Source organism: Parasteatoda tepidariorum, chromosome 8, assembly GCF_043381705.1.
Source record: "Parasteatoda tepidariorum isolate YZ-2023 chromosome 8, CAS_Ptep_4.0, whole genome shotgun sequence".
In the NCBI taxonomy this organism is placed as follows: Eukaryota; Metazoa; Arthropoda; class Arachnida; order Araneae; family Theridiidae; genus Parasteatoda; species Parasteatoda tepidariorum.
In genome coordinates, this window is record NC_092211.1 from 49,272,505 (window position 1) to 49,297,548 (window position 25,044).

The following is a 25,044-nucleotide window of genomic DNA, read 5'->3' on the forward strand; positions in this document are numbered from 1 at the left end:
GTCTTAGGTACAATCTTTTTTAATCTTAGATGTTAGAAAATCGTAATTGAAAGCTAAATCGTAATTGAAGCCCAATTAGTGAAACAACTAAAATTATCATTCAAGCTTATTTCAAGGAGTTTAAAAAATAAAAAAAATCTAATTATTTTTTTAAAAATAAATGATCAATTTTTGAAAATATTGTGCTAAATAAAATAACCAACCTGAAGTCAATAAAGAAATAGTCATAAAATTTAATATGAATTTACAAAGAATCAATAGAAAAATAATTTCAATAAAAAAAAATTATGTTTTTTCAAAATTGTTGTTTAAGAACATTAAGATTTATCCTAAATGTTAGAATGACTTATCCAACATGTAAGGTATCTAATATATTTAAGTTTCGATTTATACAACTTAAATATTTGAAAATAACTTAAAATGAAAAATTGACAAACATTACTAATATGGCAGTTAATATAACTGCATAATTATTTAAGGAATGAACACTAAATAATAGTTAGAAGAGAAGAGAAAATATAGAAAAACATATGAAAAAGTTAATGAGAGAATTTGTTTTCTGCAAACATAGAATAACATCTGTTACTAAACAGTGAGCATTGAAATATACAAGTATATTGTATTCTATAAAATATATTTAATTTAGAGAATGTCCTTAAATTACATTATTAATAAAAAAATAAAGTATTTAATAATTTTCCTCCCATTTTAATATATTTAAGATTTCAGTGTTTTTAACAATAACGGTCAATTTCTGTCTATATATAATGAAACTCTTCTTTAAACTTAAAAGAATTTTAAAAAAATTTATAACTAAATACTATTTCTTTAAAAAAAACTTATTTCAACATGTTAGAATCCTAGCCAAACACAGTGAGAAAACAGCAACTTAATATTAACAACACAAATGAGAAAATAATTAAAATTTAAAGGAATCAAAATACGCTTTTTTGGGGGGAGAGAAGATAAAAACATGAAACAAAAAATTATTGGTTTTAGAATCCCAAATTTTACTCTAGATCAAAAGCCACCAAATTATTTAAATAAAGAACAATGCTGTTCAATGTTTCACTTATGTTTTCAAGCTACAGAAACAGCCACAAGAAAAAAAATTGGTATTTAATCACAATAAATACCTTAAGAGAACCAAGTCCACCAGCAGATATTCTATGTTCTAATTCTAGTATCATATCACGAATAGTCAATTCTAGTGCTTGTCGAGGGGTCATATCTGCATAGCTAGATTTTTGATACTGTAATCTTTGTGATTTCCTGACCTCAGGAATGAGCATCTTATTAAAAGAGTTATATGGGCATTTAGCAATAGTTTCTTTTAGATGCTCTTTCTCACTGAGAAGTGCTTCTCTTAAAGATCTTTCTCTAAACCCTCTAGAGTTCAAACTACCAATTAAATCATCAATATCTTCCTCTTTATAAAAAAATGCCCATTTCATGCGAGGAGCATTAGTGTTGTGAACGGGACAAGTGTCTATATTAGCACTACATTGATCTGTAGGTAAATTGTTCTTTGAATGTGGACAATACCAATTGATGTCACCTTGAACATCAACCTTATTTTTACACAACAAACAGCCTTCATCTTCAGTGACAGTCATGATATCATTGGTAGCGCCTTTCTTTAAATCCACTCGAGGATTTAAATCTGTGAGTTTCCTATTTTTGGTCGGGAAAGGAAACTCACTCTGCACAATAGCTATCTCCCTCAGAATTTCATTTTCTTTGTCACTACTTGCACTTTTAGTTTCAATATTTTGAAGATATTTTTTTATGCTATTTGTTGATGTTTCAGATTTTGTATTGTTTGCATTTGGATACGGGTTTTGAATTGTTAATTTTGGAAGGCAGGAACCTTTGAAATCATCATCATCTTCAACAAAGATACCAGGCACAGTTTGGAATACCCAGTATCTGCGATATGCCCGATCTCGCCCAAGAGGAGCCACATTGAAAGAGGACTGAAGCTTACGAATCTGTTGCTCAATTTCTCTTTCTTTGCGCTGAAATTCAGCTTTTTGTTTAGCTGCCTCTTTAGCCTTCTTCTCTTCAAGTTCAGCCTTTTCTTCAGGTGACAAATTATCAGCATTCTCTTTTTCCTCTTCTTCGACAGGAACAGGAGTTACTTCTTGTGGCCTAAAATACATAAAAATCCAAGTTAAGCTACAATCATGGTGGCTGCTAATAACATTCAAGAGTTAAATTACAATAAATTAAATAATTAAGAATACATCAATTTATAAGGAAAACAAAAAGAGATTTTAAACAAAGCTTATATTAGCTACTTCTCCTTATTTAAAATCCCCAGTGAATCATAAATAATAATTTCTGGATATTTTTTAACTGTCTGAATAAATTTTATGACTAATTATTCAGTTATGCCTCATTCTTATATGTTAACATTATAAAATGTTTACATAGAATTGAAAATATACATTTTTTTTTAAATATAACAGGACTAATTTTTTCAGAAAAAATGTCAGAAGTACTAATAGGTACCTAAAACTAATTTATTTTCAGGTATTTTAGATAAATTTTCTGACATATCCATGTTTTTTCCTGATTGATAAAACTCTCTTTTCTAGGCCACTTGAATACTTTCTGCAATTCTGCTGAAGAGGACATAACATAATCGAGGGAAAATTGAAAAACCGAACACTAAATTTATGTTCATCCCTGTAACTGATAATCGTATTTTTCACCTTTTCCAAAAACTAATAGTCAAATCTTCGTGTGGTTCATGAAAATAAAAATTCATAACACTGGAAAGATAAGTTGGAGAATAATATAAATAAGAGGTTTATAAATTTTTTTTTAAAAGCTATTGTAAACATTGTGAATAACATTTAAAATATTTTTTTAATTTGTTGCTAAAAAATTTCAGGAATATGTTAATTTAAACAAACAGAACCTATGAGGAAAGATAAAATTTGAATACTGTTGCATAACAATTAAAAAGTTATTGATCTATTTTTTTTCCATAAGTTGTAGTAATTATAAGGATTATTTGTTAAAAAATTACTTTTAGGCTGAAATTCACAAAATTTAAACCTTTGCTGTACATTTCACTACTGAACATGAATTAAGACACTTCAAATAACCTAATGTAAATGAGATATAATAATAAAAATATTTTGAAACTTACTCTTCACTATCACCTTCTTTGATTTCTTTAATTTGTGGTTTCTTTTTACTGGAAAAAATTTTTATTTCAATAAGAGAAATTACTCATCAAAAAAAAAAGCTTTAAAAGTTATTTAAAACATATAAACATAACCATCACAATTTGAATACTTTATTAACAAAAATGCAACAATGTGAAATCTTACCTAGAGACATCTTTTTCCTTGCGAGAATAAGCCCAACGAAGTTGTTTCAACTGATGTCTAAGTGGTCTTGTTTTGTCTGCATTTTCATCAATAGCATATTTAAGTACATCAGTGCACAAAAGCTGGTTCATTAGTAAATTTATAATCTTGCATTTCTCTTCTATAATAAAAAAAAAAATGTAATTCAGAAACAAGTGATACACGTATCATTCCACTTTCAGGGTACTATTACAAAATTTGGAAACTTAAATAAAGTTTTGAATAATTGTCCTAAACCACAACATGCTAAAATAAGAGGCATAAATGATAAGAGAAAAAAAAATTTACACATAACCATTAAACAAAATTAATTAATTGAAACAAAAGCTTAAAGAGGCTTACCACAATCTAAATCAAATACACTAGATGATTCTAATTTCTTTAGTAACTCAGTTTCTTCGACTTTAAAGAATAATCCTGGATCTTCACTTCTGCCAACAATGCCTTGCCAATTGACACGTGGTTTTCCACCAGAGGAAAGGATGTGTAACCTCAAAATTTCAGTGATGGAAAATGAATCAAGAGGTATATTTCTCAAATGAGTACCTGAATTCAATTGACACCAATTAGATGATAAAAGTAATTAAGAAAAATGTACTTAAGAACAAATATGTTTCAGCTTAAATAAATTACTGCTAATTTATAGTTATTATCAAATCTAGTAAGTGCTTAACACAAAAATAAAGAAATGCAGTAAAACTTAGTTGCAATATTTGGGGAACAAATATATTGTTTTAGAGTGTCATTATCGCTATCCGACATCTTTTGGAAACACTTTCATTTTTTTAAAAAAAACTTAAATACTATATATGTATTCCCTAAAAATGAATTAATTTACATTATTAAATTAATTTGCAATACATTAACAAGTCTGGTGTGGTAAGAACTATTCCACTTGTAAAAAAAAAACTCTTAGCTCAAACTTCCAGGTGCAAAAACTGGCTTGTCTTTACCCAACCAATTTGGTATTGAAAAAGAATTCAGAATCGGCACTTGAAATATTGCACCCAGTTTAAAGGTTGAGGACTGAATAATGTAATTGTCAACTATGATATTGATACTCAAGCAATCCAGGAAACCAGATAGCCAGGACAAAATATCATGGAAGAAACGAACTGCTGACAACTATCAAGACAAATTCAATTACTGATTTTTAATACATAAGCGTGAGGCTGTGTAAAATCAGTTTCAGAGGAAATACAACACCTCCTAGATTTGCATTCACAGACCAACAAAAGAAAAGAATGACATGAAAAAAAAATCTACTTTACGACTTATTGAAGATGATACACTATTTCCGCCCTGTATAGGACATGAAATTGGTTCTTGTAAATTTGCAGAAAACTTACAACCTGACACCAATGCAAATGGACAGACTTTTTGATTTCGTGATTTCGCTGCCTCAGAAAATATGTTTAGATCCAACACATTAAGTAGCAAACTTCATAAATGTTTAGTAAAAACAAATAGATACAAAATCATAACTCACCATGCTGTTTTTGCGGCCAATTCATTACGATAGATCCTACTTCAGCTGCTTTATCCAAAGTCAAATTGTCTAAACCTTAAAAATTTGCAAAACATAAAATTAGAATTATGTAACAGCTATTAAAGTAATGCAAGAAACATAATATAGATATTCAATGAAATTCTAACACCGACTTCACTGTGAATATCTTCTTATAATTTAAAAAGATTCTAGCATGGTTGACTAAGATTTTGCCCCTTTTAGGAAAAACCACAGGAAATAAACCTTTCTTTAAAACTGTTGACATTTTATATTTAAGTATAATTATTAATATTAAATATATTTAGCTAAGTAATTTGAATGCCAAAGGCTATGTCTGGCACAAAAACAAAGGGTGATAACTTTTAGGGCTTGTTTACTCAAATTTACTAATACTTAACTTATCTTTATATAAAAGTTGACAATAAAAATATTATGGTAAAAACCTCAATAAGTAAAAATAAAATACATTTCAAAAGTACCTTGAAATACTTTTTCTTTAAAATCAATCACATCATCATCAGCTTCTTGATACTTAAAAATAGCAGTAAGGAAAAGTTGCAACAAATCGTTGAAAACACCTTGAATGTCTGTTTCTGTAAGGGCTTTCTCTATGTGTTCTGAAACAAAAGCATTAAAATAAGCATTTTTGATAAAAGTTTATAAAAAGCAGCATATATCATTTGCTTAAACTTGTATCATTATTTTTCAACATTTAAAGTTATGCTTCAAAAAACTTAAATTATTATTACAAAACTTAAATTATTATCATCAACTCATATTTCAAAATTAGTGTCAAGAACCATAGCCCATCATTAAGTAACATAGCTCTTACTATTAAGGTCAGAAGAGTAACTGCAAAAATGCAATTAATAATAAAAAAAGTTTTAATAATAAAACTTGGTAAAAAGTTTAAAAGATCTGAACACAATTATCATAACGGTTTTAAAGTGACAATTACATCAAGTGCTAAATGGTGTCAATACAAAGCCATCTACTAACACTCAATAATTAGAAATAACTGCAATATTAAGTTTTGGTAATACAGTAGGGAACCGATTATCCGGAACGATCGGGACCATCGCTATTCCGGATAACTGATTTTTCCGGTTTTCTGAATCGCAACAAAAAAAACGTTTTTTTTTTTATTGTTAAACCCAACTAAAAAAAATAAATTTTTGGAAATAATCTTAAAAAGAAGAAAAACCGATTAAGTAATACTCTAATGATTATTTTCAAAATGATGGCAAGATAAACATCTTTCAAAAAAGAACGAAAAATTCTGAAATCTTATGAGGAAACAAATTTTTTGAAAAACAAATTTTTCAAAAAATAAAAAAAATGGCGGGAAAATTTATCGAATTTCGTTCCGGTTTTTTGGTTTTCCGATTTCCGGATAACGGGTTCTGTATTGTATATAGAATCTGAACTAGCAAGAAATGACTTGTTTTTGCTCTTAAATTCCATAATAAATTTTAACTAAATTAGACTAAAGTAACATTAACCTATATGAATTATTTGTTTGACAAAATATATTATAGTACAGTGAAATAAAAAAAATAAAAGTAAAATAAAAAAAATTTAAAAAAAATCTTGATAACTTTTGATAGAATCAGATAGATTATCACGTACTAGGACTAAATCATGGTTCCCAATTATTTTCAGATATAAATTCCCTTAGTTTTCAAGATATTTCAGAACATTTTTAATGAAAATTCAGATCAGATTTTATCTATACCATGCAATTTTTCACTTGAAAACTGACTTTTTTAATTTGTTACGCCAAACAGTAGATTTTGAGAGAGAAACAAATATCATTGAATAAGGCTGAAAACATGGAAATGTTAATCTAAAATGTGAAATTTTAACAATAAATAATTGAAATAGGTGTCAGAATTATTTGAATATCAAATCTAAATAACTGAATACTGTTGCTGAAAATTCCAAGAATGGCTAATTTTCAGGTATAATGTAAGAATTTTCAGGTTTTTGTAAAAAGAAAATAAAAAATGCAATTTTCCCTGTCTATTCTCTGCTTTTTAGAATTAAAAAAAAAACACTGCTAATTCCAGGTTTTCTCTGTTAAGGGGAGTTCTCAAATATGCCAATTAATTAGTACAGACGAAATTTAAAGTTATTAATTCAGATGCAAAACATATTCTCTCTGAAAAACATACCTTGTTTTTGACAGATTTGGATTTCTGGTTTACAAAATATGGGGGGGGGGGGGNGGGGGGGGGGGGGTAGATACAACCCTTAAAATATGGTCCTAATAGTATGTTCAGATGTTAAATACATTAAATACAGATGTCAAATACATCAGATGTTACATACATTTAGCATAGTGTTTCAGCAGACCTCTAAAAAATTTTTAAGTGAATGGAAAACTTTTTGCTTACAAAATTTGTTTATCCAAAGACAATTCAATGAAAAAAATAATTTTTACTGGATTTATTATTTTATTAATTAATAACCAAGAAAATAAAATTTTCAACTGTAAAATATACAAATTTTCAGATACTTTTGAAGAATAAATTTTACATGGCAAAACACAAACAATTTTGGTAAAATAGCTCTTATGAAAACTAATTTTAAAAAGATCAAAAAAAAATTTAAATTAAAAAAAAAAAATCATTATTCCAGATAATCCTATAAAAAAATTTTAATTGTTAAACATACACACTTTTACATACTTCTAAATAATGTAGTTCTATATGGCAAAATACAAAATCGGTCAAGTAGCTCCTGAGAAAAATAATTTTAAATCATACATTTAAAATTCAAGATATTCTGATAAAATTTTATGCAATGATTAATAATCATCAGGGGTCTGTCCAGACATTTTGTGAAAGGTCCGTTTTTCGTGAAATTGTGAAAAATTACTCACATTCTTTCAACCAGGGTCCGCTTTTATGAATTTGTACAAATAGGATCCGTTATTGCAAAAAAAAAACTTTTTCAAGGAGTTTTTAAAATGTAAAGACATACAAGATTATGCTCAACACTGTAAAATTATAATTAAAAAAATTAACTTTTAAAAAATAAACAACAATTGCTGCTTCTAAATTAGAGATGCAACATACAAATGTTTGGTATTTAGCCTATACTGCTGAAAGCAGAATATTCATTTCGGACGAATAATGGAAGAATCGTCTGCCGAAGACAAAACTTAATTCGTTTACATCCATCTTTCTCGTTTTCTGCCCTGGAAAGGGTTTATTCGATTAACAAAATAATAATGAAGATAAACAAATTTGTGAAGGGTCCGATTAAAAGAAAAATCATTTTGCGAAGGGTCCGTTTTTAAGTTAAAATATTTTGTGAAGGGTCTGTTAACGGACCCAAATTTCTTCTAAACAGACCCCTGATCATATTTAACATCACATTCGCAAACTATTAAGTTTTAGCCGTAGTACAAGTTAAATTATTAGGGTTATGCAGGGTGTTCCTTTTTTTTTTTTTTTTTTTATTATGAATCCTTTTTTTTAATGCATTATATATTATTCTACACCACATATGATCAAGCTCTACATACATATTATCTGCACACTTTAGATATGCATCAACATACATACAACTTAAATTACAAATTTTCCAGGCATATTGGGCACAAATTCACAACTAATTAAAAATATATACATGTACCAAATTCATAAGCAATTTCAATAAAAACAAAATGAGATAAAAATGATTGTATATATAATTAGTTTTTTCAAAATTTGCTTACCTATTGTACAGCCTTGAGGAAACACATCTTTTACAGATATCTGTTTTTCAAAGGTAGATAAAAATTCAAGAATCATTAATGAATCTCCAACACATTTCTGAGGAATACCACAATCAACAGGCATTGGCACTGGTAAATCCTAATAAATTTAAATATCGATAGATTAAAAAATGTTTCAAGTTTTACAGTACAGCTTTTTGCAGAACCATTCAGACATTCTTCAGTAATGCAGACATTCTTCAGTAATGCAGACATTCTTCAGTAATGTAATATGCCAAACAAAATGATGCTTGGAAATGTTGAAAATTTTGTTTAGTATCCTAATATTTTACTTCAAATAGTATGATTTGATATAATCATGTTGGGAAAATGCAAAACTCTGCTCTTAAATATCTATTAACAACTTTTTTTCTAATTTTATTGCCCCAAAATGAATTAATTTTAAATCATAAGCAGTTAAACTCAAATTAAAATACAGTTTTATCAAAACTATGGGTTTTTGACAGTTTGACGTTTTTGACATGACAGTAAAAACCATGGTATAAACCGGTAAAAACGGTCATGTGTCAAAAACTTGCCAACCCTGATTAAAATAGATACTTACTTTTAAGTCATCACATTCCAAATCATCTCTGGGCTTTTTCCAAGAATTTAGATATTCAGCCATTATACGCTTTTCTTCTTTCTTTTTGAGTCGTTCCTACAATTTCAATAAAACATTTAGGCATAAAATTACCAGTTCCATTCTTCAAAAATCAAGCAATTACAATTAAATCATATCTCACATTTATCTTTTCAGTTCTTTGTTTCTCTTTTTCTTCCTCGATTTGTTTCTTAATAAGGTCTCTCTTTTTTTGCCGTTCCTTTTCCTCAGCAATTCTTTGTTTTTCTAGCAGAGCTTCTTTCTGAACGTTTTTATTTTTCTCCTCAACGGACTCTTTCTTGAAATTTAATTTGCCTTGTACAGTTTTCTTACCTGAAATTCCGAAATATATATATATATATCTTTCTTTTTTAACAATTAAAGATTTTTAGAAAAAACTCCTTTACCAGTTTGATCATTGACAGCTTTCTTTGCAGAACCTTTAAGAGACTTCTCTTGAGCTGGTTGAGATTTTTTTGGAGTTGGAACTAATTTTTCTTTAACATAACTGGGTAGAGGACCGCAATGAACTTCTTCGAAATTGAACTCCTCTATCTCTTGCTTAGCCATTACAGCATCCTAATTTATAACAAAAAAATTAGATTTTATAAACAGCTTTAAAAATGGAAAATATATTTTGCATTTCATTAAATACCCTTAATAGCTAAACAGAAGAATACAAAGCTTAATAGGTCAAATAGTTCTTTTTAACTATGAGCAATAATCCCAACATTTCCTGAACATCTTGCATTTCATTAAATGCCCTTAATAGCTAAACAGAAGAATACAAAGCTTATCTCAATAGGTCAAATAGTTCTTTTTACCTATGAGCAATAATCCCAACATTTCCTGAACATTTTGCATTTCATTAAATGCCCTTAATAGCTAAACAGAAGAATACAAAGCTTATCTCAATAGGTCAAATAGTTCTTTTTAACTATGAGCAATAATCCCAACATTTCCTGAACAATAAGTTGTGGGTCCCTCCCCCCTAAAAATGGGTTAACATGAAAGAAAAGCAGCCAGAAAATTAATTTCAATACAATTGATTAAGGGCTCTACACTTGAAGTTAATTTATAGCCGCTTAAAAATCATTGAACTGTAAAAATTTTAAAAATATATCTCTAAAACAAAAATTTCAAAAATCTAAAGCTTGGTAATATGCTGATATAAAATATTAAGCTGGGTGCTTTTTACTCCACTTATTTCTCAAACTTCTGTTTAATTCTCTAACCCTTTTCTTAGTAGATACAACAGCTAAAACATTAACATAAAAATGCATTCCATTACATACTTGCTATACTTTTGTTATGTCTTAAGGAGTTTGCATCTTTTACCGAATTATTCAAATAGACTATTTTCATTGTCAGGTGTTTGTGAGCCCAACTCAAAAATCCTGAAAATTTCTTAAGTAAAATCATTAATGATGCCTTTCAAAAAATTAATGTCTTTATAAATTTAAATCATTGATATTTTCAAAACATGAAATTCTAAAGAAATTATATAATACTGCATAATTTAAATGAATAGTTATTTATAAGTCTACTTTTATCTCTGATCACATTTATTATTCTACCAGAAAAAATATTTACAAATGAAAAAGATGCCAAGTATAAATTCTAGTTCCAATATTTTTTAAATAAAATATACAAGAATTTTTATTCATAAATGTGATCGATGATTTCTTGAAACTTCTGGACCTTGGATAACCGGAAACTTCCGAATCGTAGTTAGCGAAAAATCTGGCACAATCATCTCTGCATTGTATTTGGTTAGATGTGCGTGCTTGACTTTGAGTTATGCTTATTTTCGATAAAACAGCTTTAATTTGTCTTTTCTTTAATCCCAAAATAGCTATTTCACTTTTGATTTTCCTATCAGAAGTTCAGAAACCCCCTTGGCCTATTAATTCGAACAAACTTTCAAAAGTGTAGCAATTAATTATATATTGTTTCTAATTTACAATCATAATACCCCAACCTTTGAAAATCTATTTAAATAGCTTATGCTAAAATTGGAGTCTCTTTATCTACCAGATTAACAGTTAATAAAACCAAATATTATAACTGTTTTTTTGTTCTTGTTCTGAATAATTTGCTAAAATTGTTTATATACAGAAACTAGTGAATTTATTAAAAAAGACAGTGATGATTTTCTAATTTTTCTAATTATGTGATCTCTTCAAAATGGGATGATTGAAAAGTAACATAATGAGTTTTGCTGTTCTTCCATCCTGTAAGAAGAGAAACTTTTAAGTGTATAATAGGAATAGTAATAATGTTCCCCTTCAATAGTGCAAATGGTGATGAGTATTTCGATCATAAAATCTCTTGAAATTGTATCTTCCCATAATTTTCCATGTGTATTCAAGTGATTTCATTTAGGTGCTATAGCACATTAAATACACCGAAAATTGTTGAGGGGCAGAGAAAAATAAGTTACGAAGTGTCCTCAAGGATGCATAATGCATGCAAAATTTCAAACAACTTTGCATATTACTGTAAAATTTCAAAAATAGTAAAATTACTAAAATTTTAGGTTTCACTAGTTAAGCCTAGGACATATTAAAGTTGCTTCGTATTTCTTATGTTTGATCACATTAAAGTTTAAGCCAATTTCATAAAGGTCAGGTTTTACCGGCAAAACCTAACATTTAAAAAACTTTAGATTCTGACGGCAACAGATATATATATTAAAATTTTTTATTTATAACTAAGGAAGGAAATTAAAATACTAAGTATCAAATTACACCATTGCTTTTCTTTAAAGAGGTAGAAAATTCATATTTCAAATAGGGTTCTGCTCTTAGTAAAAAGGGACCTGGAAATATGAATGGACCCAGTTTCAAGAGCACAGTAAAATCACTAAATTCGCTGGAGAAACAATCTTCGAGTTGGACATTGATACAAAATATGAACACATTAGCATCAGCTGATGTGATGTAAAACTGCTACATATAGAATGTGAACCATTAACCATTGGCTGAAACATTAACCATTTGCTGATGTGATGCAAAACTGCTACATATAGAATTGAATGTATTAAAAATTCCAGAATAAAAGAGAAAAAGTTTTACCTTTACTTTCCAAGAGCCATCTTTGGGTTGAGTCTGCTGCTTAAGGTATAATTTATTCTTGGGTTTGGTGAAAGTCCCTTTAGGTCGACTGAAAAAATATGCAGGATTCAAAAATGTGCTTTTTACACATTTAAAACAGAATTAATTTAAATAAATAAAAACATTTCTATACCTACCTTAAATTATCAGCTTTGACGACAGAAGTTCTTCCTGAGCCATAATCAACAACCTCATATTTAATCTTAGAAGGAGCAATATCTTTTTGCTTACGAGGTTTACTAAAATAAAAATAAAAAATTTTCAAATAAAAATTTGGATTTTTAATATTGTAGTTATATGAATAACACAAAGCAAAATGAAGATCAGGGAACAGAGAATAAACTTTTCTTCTACTTTAACCTTTCTTACTACAATTAGATATCACTGGGAATGAATAGGTACAACTAGTGGGCTGCGCCCCCTGCTTGCTAACGCTCGCCAACCCCCGAAAAATTGCTTCGCAAACCAAGCTCACTTCGCTCGCTACTAACCAAGGTTCGTGATTTTTTTGATTTTTTTTTAAAAAAATCAAAAGAATCAGATTTTTTTGATTTAAATTGGATTTTTTTGATTTAAATCAGATTTTTTTGATTTTTATTCAAATACACTGTAAGAACTTTAATTTATGATTAAAAAAAATTAGAAATGTTTAATCAAATTAACTTAATATTAAAACTATATTGTAACAATATTTTAGAAGCTCTAACTAAAATAATTTTTCATTATAATACATGGCTTTAAATGCATAGCAACTGTTTTAAAAGAAATGCATGATTAAAATTTAAAGACTAGATTAAAAAGAGAATTTAAAGAATACTTCAGAGGTCTGTCTGGGTCTTTCTGAGAGGTACCTATTTTGCGAAAATTATCGTTTCTTACGAGACACAAAAATAAAATTTTAAGAAAAAGTATTATGTGTGATTATTCTATCATTTTTCCTAAAGTTGAATTTGTAAAGGTACCCTTAAACGGTTGTAAATTTGGCTTGGATAGACCCCTGCACTTTAACTATTAAAACAAAGTTTCAGTTAGCAAACCATAACTTTAATTTAAAATTGTGATTTCTTTTTTTTTCCTCTTGATTTTTAAAATGACAAAATAAATGTAGCAGACTGTGTTTATAAATGTAGTCATTCATCAAATAATAAATAAATATTTAATCTATATACTTACTTACTTACTTATCCTCTACGTGCCTTGGGCACTTAAGGCCTCATTTAATCTATATATTTTTATATTAAAATATTCATTTTTAATTCTATATCAAAATGGATAAGTTAAGCTTAAAAAAAAAAGTTAGAAAATCTATCTACTCATTGGAATTTTTTTTCACAAAATTTCATTACAGAAAATCTGATAATGTCAAAGATACTGTAAACAAATTATGAGAAAAAAATACCAGTTAATAACCCTACTGCATCAAATAGACTTTGAAAGAGTTTGAAAGGGAAGAATGACAATATATTTGGAAAAATACATTTGAATTCATCAGCCCTCTTTTTTTTTTCCTTCTGTTTTTGGCATATTAGGGTAATTTCTTTTTAACATAACCTCAAGCTTCAGAAATACACATTTTCCACCTATAAAATATGATGTAGATTTTAATTCACGCTTTTTCATTCAAAAGGTAGAATTTTAATTAACATTATTTGTATTATTTTTTGAAAAATATTCATGTTTATTAATTACTTTCTACAGCTATGCAAGTCTATATTAAGACAGCATTAAATGTTTACTTTAATCTGTACTTTCAATCTCAAGAATCAAAATATTTTTAAAAATGTAATTTCAAATAGGTTGGAATTTAACACACACCAAAAAAGTAATTTCATTAACTAAAATTAATTAATGCAGCAATTTATTTAAATTAAATTTTAATACTAAGAAAAGAAAATAATAAAAGTATCAAAAATTTAAAACACTGTTTTTTGACTTTTAAAATCAATATATGTAGCTAAAAAATTTTTTTTGATTTAAATCAATGATTTTTTTAAAAAAATCATTTGATTTAAATCATGATTTAAATCAAGCTGATTTAAATCAACAAACCCTGCTACTAACTCAGGTACATTGCATATACACAAGATTCTAAGAATTCAAAACAATCATTCAAATCCATATAAAAAATTTTTTAAAAAAAAATTACATCTTTCTAGTAAATACTAAGTCATTAAAAAAAATTTGAATTCAAATAAAGACTCATTGACTGAGACTCATTTTTCAATGAATAACTGATAACAATAATAAAACAAATAAATTTGTGATATAAATCAAAAATCATCAAATAAATTCGTAATATATAAATTCGTGCAGCGGCAATGATTGCATAAATTTGTGCCACACTGTTTAAATATTGTCAACTTTTCTTAACAGTCGAACTATTTCATTTCTCTTTTTCCCACAATTTGATATTCCCATAAAAACTCAGTAATAACTCAAAACTTTCAGCTTTAAATATTTATAAGAATTTTTTATTTTCTTAAATAATAAATTAAGAATATTATTATATCTACCCTAAATAATAGAGCTTAGACAAGTGTTAATAATGCACCATTTCAGCCAGGCTTTTTATCACTTTAAATTCGAAATTAGGAAAGCCAGATTAATTCAGAAAATGACTTGTACAAGACTAAATTTAAATCTAGATCAAGCAGTTAGCATACTGACAAAAAAAATATATTCAGCCACCACTTAGAAAAAAATAAAGAGTTATAACTTACGAGTTTTCAGCTTTCGATGGAGTTTTCACAGCACGCTCTGGAAGAATAACTTGCGTCACTTCACAGCTACGCCTGGATAAAATAAAGAGTTTAGTCTATTAATCACACATATAGAACAAGTAGGGTAACATTTAAAGAGATCTGTCATTAGATAATATAACAAAATTTGAAATAAATCATGCAAGAAGTCTTTTTTTTTTACATTCACTAAAAAGACAACTAAATACTATACATGCCATGAAAAAAGTCTTGACATTAAATCTATTTAGGTATAAATAAAATACAGTTGAACCTATATTTGCCATTCTCACATCTCTCGTTTTCAAGTATGCATCACCTCATTTTTATGCCTCTATCACAAATATGTTCCTATAATGTTAATGCCCATTTAAGCAAGAATTTCGCGTGTATCATTTAGAAATTCCACATGACATACAATCTCGAAGTTCTATAATTTTGAGAAGACAGACAGGCAACAAGACCTAGTCAGAAACAATATTTATTCTGTGTCTGAGAACAGATTTAGTATGAAACTAAATTAAATCTTACAAATCTCAAGCAAATAAAATCTCCTCAAATAGATAGTAATAATTAATATGTAAACGTGAAAAATAAGTATAATATTAACAAGCAGCTACAATATTATAGTCAAGAGATATGATCACTAAATAGATTGAAGAAGGAGTAGTAAGTTGCTTAATGATTGTATTCAGTTTTTTGTTTGTTTTGTTTTTGTTGATGAAATGAAAAACCTTATTTAGACAAATTTCATTCTTAAATTATTAAATCCTTTACAATATCATAATTACCTAGGTTTATAAATTCTTTATCTGCCTTGAATGAAATTAATTGTAACATAAGATTCAACTTAATTCTGCAATAATTTTAGCTAAACATCCTCTCTTAACAATTGAATATAGAACTTATCTCTTTTTTATTTATTCCTATTATAGTAATAAATGAAAATTCACTGTAGAGTTAAGTAACAGAAGAGCTAGAATCATTTACAGAACTAAACAAAAACTATATTTAGATACTCTGATAAGCTGATGAAACTGTTTAGTAGACTTTCACGGAAGGAAAAAATTACTTATCTGAGACACAGGTGTTGGGCTTTTTAAAAAAAAAAAAGAAAATTGTAAATGCATTTGAGTAAAATATCAATTTTTGACCAGAATAATGCCAAAATAATGTCAATTTAAAGCAAGGGGATATTTCCGTTATCTGTTGAGCCAACTACAATTGCCAAGGCAAATGAATTTTATACTAGCTAATTTAAAAAATGAAAATAAAAACATTTAGTGGTTTGCTTAGAGGAGTGTGTTCTAAAACTTGATTATTCTTCAACACATCACGATACGAAAATCTGTAAAGCAATATAAAAGCTTGACGAGAAGTTTTAATTATTTTTAATCCTTGAAAACCCTTTTTCTTTAGCATTTAACAAACTCTTGGAGATTATAAAATATAAGGATCTAATTGTTTATTCTTAGGAGATAATTATCAATTTCTCCAATCAGGCATTTAAAAAAAAAAGTTTTTTATTTCCTGACTCAATTAATCATAACCATATACAACATTAATTTTAAAATATTTTGTCAAGCCTATGTTTATACTACATGAATAATAAATACATATAGAAAAAAACGTCACCACAATAACTTAGCTTTCAAAATTTAATAATCAATACACTAAAGTTTATTGTGCATTACACAAAAATAAACATTTCCATTTCAGAATGTAATTAAATTTAATTTCTCTTTAGTAAAGCTGTCATAGACAAAATTTTTCCTAAAAAAAAATCTTAGCATTTGTTAAATATGCATTAACAAACCTTAGATTTATTTTAGTATAATAGTATGACATTATGTTGATAGTTTAAAAAAAAATACCCGAAACGTTAGAAATTAATGCCTAAATCAAAATTCTACTGTTAATTAGTAATGCAATATGAAAATTATGGAAATGCCTGAAAAAAGGTTCCAATAATCAATAAAATTTAATACACATACATACAATTTTTTAAACAAAAAAAAACCCTTAAATTATGTTATCTTAAAGAAAACTCACCACATATCAGTTAATTTACGGCATTTTGTAGCCGCGTTGTCAAATCTTTGTGATTTTCGTCGATTTGTATCCATTTTAGGCTTCTCGTCAGTTTTTTGAGACTTGCTTTCATTTGGAGTCATATTGTTTATATTTGGTGCCATTATGACACAAAAATATTGACAAAATAAACCCAATTACATAAACTATTTTTAAAAGTAATGCTAAAAATACAAATAATCAATAACACAACACTAACGGCTGATGTCCATTTTACGGAATTTCAGCAGTAAGAGAACAGTTACGCGCCAAGTTATTTCATTGGTTGAAGCGGTCACCTGACCGGAAAAGGAATTACGTCACGTCAGAACGAAGAAAGGAAAGTCAGGGAGTAGAAAAATTGCTAGATTTTCTTTTAGATTTCGATAGAATTGTTAAAGAAAATAAGTAATTTTATTTGTAGAAGTTGCAGGAAAATCTCGATTTACAGAGAAAAAAGAAGGGATGCTTATTTATAAGACACTCAATTATCGAGTCTCTTAATAATTACAAAAATTTCTAGTCGAAAGTTTTTTTTTGACATGTACTTTTCTTTCTAGAAATATTTAACTATTACCGATTTGAGAAAGATAAAAAGTAATTTTAATTAAATTTGACATAAATAGTCTTGTTCATAACGCAAATAAGATCATAAATTTTAATAAATAACCTTATTTAAAAAATACATATTTTAACAAAAACTAAAAAAAAAAATCAAAGCGTTTTTTTTTAATAAAAAAAATTATTTCGCATAAATCTTTTTTTTAATTAAAAAAAAAAAAGAACGAGTTTCAAATTAATCTAAAAAAGGAGTAATTTAATTAAAATTAAGTACTTGTCTCTCCAGTTTTTTTATAAAAATACATGAATAACTTTTATGATTTGTATTTTTTTTTCACTTTTGTAAATACTCAAATTTTCAAATAATTAACTCTTTCAGCAGCCTAAAAAAAACTTAGTAGAAATCCAAATCCGAACAAATTCAAAACTATTTTTTATTGTTAAAATAACTTATTAACATAATGTTAATAAGTTATTTTAACAATAAAAAATAGTTCAATTCAATTATTCAATTCCACTTTATTCAAGTATTATTTATTATAATGCCACTAACTTTCTTTTGTAATATTTTGTTTTTAATTTCCTACTTCATAAATTTTTTTACTGAAACTGGGGGTGTTGGCATCATAAAATGTTTCTCACCTAGAGACTTAAAGGTGGTGATAATAAGAGTAATAATAGTTAAATTTTTTAAGCCATATTTTTTGTTAAGTCTTTTTGCAACATTTGTTCCATTACTTTAATTTTGAGAATATATATTTTTCATTTCAGTGGAAAATAGATTCATTCGCTAAAACACAATTTCATTCGCAAAATTTATGATTTTATCAAATTTGGTGAGAAGGCATGAAAAATCATACATTTTGAGCATGAAACATATTGGGCCCAAAACCACAATTTTTAAAACATTTTTCAAATTTTAGTGAATTTATTCTTTGTTCAGCTACTTAGAAACTGGCCAATTGGTTCTTTAAAAGATTTATTAATTTTAATTCTTGTAGATAAGTTATGAGATAATGTTATAGGCTATGTAAAAAATACTTTAGCTTTTAAGAGCTGCTAGAAATTCCACTTATATAAATGAATAAGTATTTATCTTTTTCCAAAAGAAAATTCTTTTTGTTAAAGAATATAAACTACTCAAGAGATATATTTAACTCCTCTACAAGCATATTTTATGCATTGAAAATCGTAAATCCTAAAAACTAACCAGGTGTGTTTTCAGGCTCTGTATATGAAAGAAAAATTAATAAGCAAAATATGGTGCATTCTCGAAACTTCGTTGAATTTTCCCTCGTCTCCCACTACATCTAAACTAAGAAACACACTTATAAACAATTTAATATGAAAGAGGGTTTTTATTTCCTAACAGTATAAAAAATATGAAAGAAATTGACTGAGGAACAGTTAGAAATAATAACTTAAATATCAAAGCAAGGACCTGAATTTAAAGAACAAAATGGAAATGTTTGTGATTTCAAATTTGATAATGCTGCAAAAACAAAAGATGCAAATGGAAAAAAATATGCCTGTAGAAATTTTAGGGAAATTAAAACATTTTATTGCAAAAAATGTCAAATATGTTTTTTTTTCTTTTAAAGTCAGTCTGTAATTTAAAATTTAATTTTTTCACTCCTCTAATGAGAATATCACTCTTACAAAAAAAGTCAATGAGTATTTTAACTGATTAAAAAAAGAAAAACCTGTAATATCTCTGCCACTCACATTTCTTCATTAAGAAAAACTTGAAAACATGTTTTGATTAAAGAATATTTTCTTTGCAAAAGAAAAAAAAAAAACTTTTCCCAATCAAATTAGTGCTTCTGCCTTTTCCAATTTTAATGCTATAATTTCTTTGTCAAAAAAAAAATTTGAAATTAAATAAAACATTACGCAAATTATTTCAATATTATGTAATAGCCTAATCATCTGCCCCTCCTGTAGTGAAAAAAATTCTGGCAAGTAGCAATGACCAACAATTTCCGTTTGCCAAAAATACTATCACACACAGTAATGAAACTTAACCATAGTAAATCTAAATACTCCACTCTGGTTAAACTTAGGCTTATATTTATTTCATTCTTGCTTTAGACGTAATATATCTTATATATACTTTAGACGTAATTTCTTTTTGTGTTTATCTAATTGTTCTATGCATGATTTTATTTATTTATTCTTGAACTTGAACACTTTGTCTGCTGTTAAATCTTTATAATAAGGTTTGCTCCGTGGAGAGCAATCCAAAAATCACCTACAGACAAACAACAAACCCGTTTCTAAAATAATTAGATAGTAAAATATTTTAACATGTAATTTACAACTTACTTTACACCATTAACTGTAACTTCGACTTCTTCACCAATGAAATATCTGTCTTTAACATAGTTAAACACATCATCACACAGATCATTAAGCCTTTTTCGCTCCGTCAGAGAAGCCAAATACAGTAATGGCTTCTTGAGTGCATGTGGAAATAATTTTAAACTGTCTCTCGCTTCAGCTTCAGAATCTAAGGCTTCTTGATAAGTTAAACCAGACTTCCCAGTCATTGAACATGACCATATCAGACTGTTAATATGAATTACACGTTCAAAAAAATCACTGAAATAAGAAAAAAATATATATATAATTAAAACTAACATAATAAAATTTGACTTAATAAGGGATGTAATGAATGCCACTCTTCGGTATTTGACAAAAGGGCCGAATATTTTGTTGGCCAAATATTTGGCAAAATATTCTTTAAAAAAGAATTTTTTTTTTTGTTTTTGCAATTTGAATAGATTTAATAAAGATTAATCTAAAACTGTATTTTTTACTATACATTATAAGAAATAGTATTCACACATATTTGCTTTCTAAAACTTGTAAATTAATGTTCTGAAAGACAAATGGAAAAGCATAATTTGAAGAACTGAAACTATTGAGCCAGTTTTGAACCTTGTTTATACCTGAATACTGAACCATGTGTGTTGTACTGCTGATTTTTTTTTTTTTATTATTATATTCAGACAAATCAATTTTGCTATTTTTTCAACACTTTTTGTTTTAAGAATTAAGAAGGTTTTTTTTTTGTTTTTATTACAGTGCACCATTTAAACGGAATGTTTCGAATAGATAATTCCTTTATTCCAGTATAGTAAGACAAATAGGCGATAACAAATGAAACTGTGATTTTCAACATTGAAGTCATATTTAAAGAACTAAGAACATTTTTTTCGGTTTCTCTTTTACTTTTTGTTAAATTAACTTATCCTTTTAACAGAGTTTTTATTATGACAGCATTTTTTAAAGAGTTTTTTTAATGAACGATGTTATTCTTTTATCATAACTCTTTTCCAAAAATATGACAATGTGAATAAGTTAAATTGAGATTTTTAGCATTAAATTTTCAGTTTAAAAATTAAGAACAATTTTTGTTTCAGTTTCTATCAATCATCTTATCTACGTTTTTATTATGACATGGCTATTAAGAGTTTTTCTATTAGATTTTATCTTTTTTAATTCACTTTTTCTGGAAAATATTGTGATTTGAAAACTGAGATGCCTAGCTAATAATTTTTATAGCTCAAAAAAATTAAGAGATCAGTTTTTACTTTTTCTGTTTTGCCTTTGTATATGACATTTTTTTATGGGCCTTTCTATGTTAGAGTTAAATTTTTAAAATCCGTTTCTGATAAACTATATCTCTTAACGTTTTACCAATGCTTTTTTTCCTGGAAAACATTAATTTTAGAGCCATGGTGGCTCAGAGAATAGAATGTTCGCCTTCCAATGAGGTGAATCGGGTTTAAATCCCAGGAATGGCGGGTCGATTATAATTCGGCATCCGGCTCGCACCGACCAGAGTGCTGATACAAAATATTGTCAGTGGTAGATGACGGATCATAGGTAAGTGTTCCCTTGCCATCAAGATAACCATGGGCAGTTTTCCTCTATGTAACACAAATGCAGGGAACTGCCAAAAAAAGTACTCCACGAAAGCACATTTCTCCCAATACTTGATCCAGAAGCTTTCTTGTCTTCTGGATTGGAAAATTACATGGCTCTAGAGTTTTAAGAACTAAGAGGATTTTTTTATACCTCTTTTTTTCTTAATTTACTTTTTTTAAACTTTTTTAAAGCTGTTTTTCAGTTTTTTGTTTATATTAAATATTTTTAAGAGACAGCTAGATTATTGGTGTGGGGTAAAGAGAAAAACTCTAATAGCTAAGTTTTTATTATTTCCAACAATGACTTAACTTTTTTATACTGTATGGAAAATATGAATTTATTTTTTCAAAACAAATTTTTGCCATTTGGAAACCATTCTTTATCCCGCAAAAACACTATCCCTTACATTTCTAGACCTAATGAGAAAGATTAAATAAAAAAATTATCTCAATAATATCAAAGGAACACAGTAAAATTATAACTTCAAAAAAATATGTCTGCTCAAAAAAATAACCTAAACATTTTAACTGTTTAGATTTTTTTAACCTAACCTAAACCTTACACCTATTACTTATGAACATCTTATATAGCAAACATTGACACACTGACTTAACAAATTATATTAACACTGACTCTTTTATGATAAAAAGCTTGTAATTTAATAAAATTAATTTCATAATGATTTACATTTTAATCATTTCCATTAGTAACTTTAAATATTTAAAATTGAATTTAGGTGTTTAAGACTTAAATAATTAAATACTTCCATCAAAAAATGAACAAAATGAAGACTCACTATTATTACAAACTAGCCAAATAAAATAGGATGTAAAAAATGCATATTAATGATGCATGCAAAAATAAATTAAGTAATAAATTTGATTAATGTAAGGATAAATTAATTCATGTGATTAATTCAAATTATAATGCTGTATTGATTGAATAAAAATTCTATCACAAGAAAAGTATTTTATCTGCTTGATGATAAATATATTCTATAAAAGAAAAAAATTGTGTACAGACACCCACCAAACATAAATTAATATAACTATGAAAGGATTTGAACTTTCTTCCTTATAACAAGGATCTGTCGAAAAAGAAACTGAACTTTGCTAAGGAAGCCAAGATTGAAATTGCAATATTCGAGACTAATTAAAAAAAATATTATTAAAGAAAGCCTTAATAAATTTTAACATTATTAATAATGATTCATGAATATTAGAAGTTAGCAAGGATTGAGATCTTGGGTGTATATATATATATATATTGGGTACATTATTACATGAATAACATAGTTAATTTAAAATACCAACACTTTTAACCATTAATTATTAGGTATTATTAATAGGATATAAACTTAATTGTGAACTACTGCTCTACTGAAAGAGTTTCGTAAAAAAAGAATGCAACACATAAATAAAATGAGATGTGTAACAACTATACATATAAAATTGGAAACATTAGTGATACATTTATTTATAAGAACATATTGATAAGACAATTCTTCTTATTACATAGGACATATAACATGACAGTTTGTAACATATGTAAATCTTATAGATTTCAAAAATATTCTATTAAATTAGTCCACGAAATATTATTACGGGACTTAAACAGAATGTGTCATTTAAATAATTCTGTAGCGTTAACTGTATAATATTTCCTTTTGGCTTTTTTCTCAATTATTTTAAATTTAATTAAAAAAATTTATAATTTACATTGACAAATAGAAATTTGAAAAAAAATTTCAAAAATATGATGATTTGTAATGAAAATTTTTACTTCATTACTATCACTCAATTTAAAAAAAAAATTTTTAAAAAAGTTTAACATATAAATTTATATTATAAATTGCATAAGAGCTTTAAATTATAAACTGAAACATGCCAAATTATTATTTACATAAGATTCAAACAAATTAGAATCGATCATTTAAAATTGCGATAATAGCGAAAAAAAATATTGCTACACTTGGCGTAAAAAATCACTATTTATAAACTTTTTTAATTGGTAATGCATTTTTAATAACACTAAAATGTTAAATATTTCGCTTGTTTTTAAACCGATGTTACATAATTTGAAAACAACACATCGCCCAAATAAGTCAATTTATATGTCGGAATCGTTAAGCCTAGTAAAAACTACAACTGAATTTATCAGTAGGTACCCAACATGGTTAAAAGCAGTAAATTACTATGAAATTTACAATATTAAACTGTCAAACATCCTTGATTTTTAAACATTGTGATAAAAATTTGACATCAACAATTATAAAACACAATGCGTACATCAGATATATGACGTAGGTCAAATAAAATGAACTCTTACTTGTAATTTCTAAATACTTCTTGAGTTGTTGCAATGTAAAATAATTCTTCATTTGGACGTAAATCTTTAGGAGGTTTAATCCTTTTAAATGGTTTTCGCTCACACAAAGGCATAATGTTGAAAAATTAAAGAAACAAAAAACACAAAGAAATATTAGATCACAGAACGAGAAAGTCGAATGGTAGACTCGTAGGTTCCATTAACAGTTTTGTGTGCTAGCTAAAATCAAAAAAACTAGCCAGCCGCAACGACAGAAACAAAGATTACTTCACAAAAGTGATCGTAGCCGGTAAAATTTCAAAATCATAGACAGAATTAAATACTCTATTAGAAAGATTTATGCAGTCAAAGTCTATTTAGATTTTTTTAATAATGTTATAATTAAAATTCAACTAAAAACACATTAATAGCTTTCGCGGTAACAGACTTTACTGCTCTCAATGCCAGTTCCACAAGTTCATACTACTTTCATTCACAATACACTACGAGCTGAGTTGAGTTGTAGGCTCAGTTTCTCCTTGGGTCGAAAACTTTATTAAGTTTCAACGGATTAAACGGAGTTTTCAGTTTTAATTTTTAAACTATCTTTGTTTATACTGATTTAAGATACCATTCCAATTCTTCCGGTGTTTTCCGTCCTAAATTTTGAAAGTTCGGGTCAAATGCAACCTACGAAAACTTTTTTGTTACTTTTTGAAGGCAAAGTACTCGGTACTTTTACGTCGCACTAGAGCTGTACAATCCCGGAGACAACATGCATAAGTCACAACCCAATTTACAGGGAGGACACATTTACACACCATCCATCCATCTTCAGAGAGTAATTTCGATCAAAACCAGAGCATGACCAATCTCCGATCCAGTATCCCATTATTTCCAGGGCCTGCTTATCGCCTAGGCACGGGCTTTGGGAATACACTTTCTGGGGGGCCTTAAAAATTAGTAAAAAGTCCACAATATTACATTTAAAAAATTACTGAACGAAACAGTTTAATCTCAAAAAAGGCATTTTTATTTCAAATTTTCTTTATATTGTGA

At 27.3% G+C, this 25,044-nt stretch overlaps 1 protein-coding gene across 7 annotated transcripts in view; it reads right to left on the bottom strand.

The window, feature by feature from the left end:
• Positions 1 to 24,492, bottom strand: part of LOC107455132 (ATP-dependent chromatin assembly factor large subunit) — a 47,001-nt gene extending 22,509 nt beyond the window's left edge. For 4 of the 7 annotated variants that reach the window (XM_016072597.3, XM_016072594.3, XM_016072596.3 and 1 more), the window contains exons 1-15: positions 24,007 to 24,492; positions 20,071 to 20,346; positions 15,097 to 15,168; positions 12,514 to 12,615; positions 12,338 to 12,425; positions 9,668 to 9,839; positions 9,403 to 9,593; positions 9,222 to 9,317; positions 8,618 to 8,756; positions 5,373 to 5,510; positions 4,873 to 4,947; positions 3,726 to 3,929; positions 3,345 to 3,504; positions 3,161 to 3,208; positions 1,137 to 2,151 (exon numbers count right to left, since the gene is read on the bottom strand). In XM_016072597.3, the coding sequence (XP_015928083.1) occupies positions 1,137 to 2,151; positions 3,161 to 3,208; positions 3,345 to 3,504; positions 3,726 to 3,929; positions 4,873 to 4,947; positions 5,373 to 5,510; positions 8,618 to 8,756; positions 9,222 to 9,317; positions 9,403 to 9,593; positions 9,668 to 9,839; positions 12,338 to 12,425; positions 12,514 to 12,615; positions 15,097 to 15,168; positions 20,071 to 20,346; positions 24,007 to 24,119 (2,889 nt within the window). In that variant the 5' untranslated portion in view covers positions 24,120 to 24,492. Of the gene's footprint in view, positions 1 to 1,136; positions 2,152 to 3,160; positions 3,209 to 3,344; positions 3,505 to 3,725; positions 3,930 to 4,872; positions 4,948 to 5,372; positions 5,511 to 8,617; positions 8,757 to 9,221; positions 9,318 to 9,402; positions 9,594 to 9,667; positions 9,840 to 12,337; positions 12,426 to 12,513; positions 12,616 to 15,096; positions 15,169 to 17,166; positions 17,486 to 20,070; positions 20,347 to 24,006 lie in introns of those variants that run through there. The other 3 variants (XM_071183982.1, XM_071183983.1, XM_016072595.3) reach the window with 1 other exon arrangement.
• Between the last annotated feature and the right edge of the window lie 552 nt (positions 24,493 to 25,044).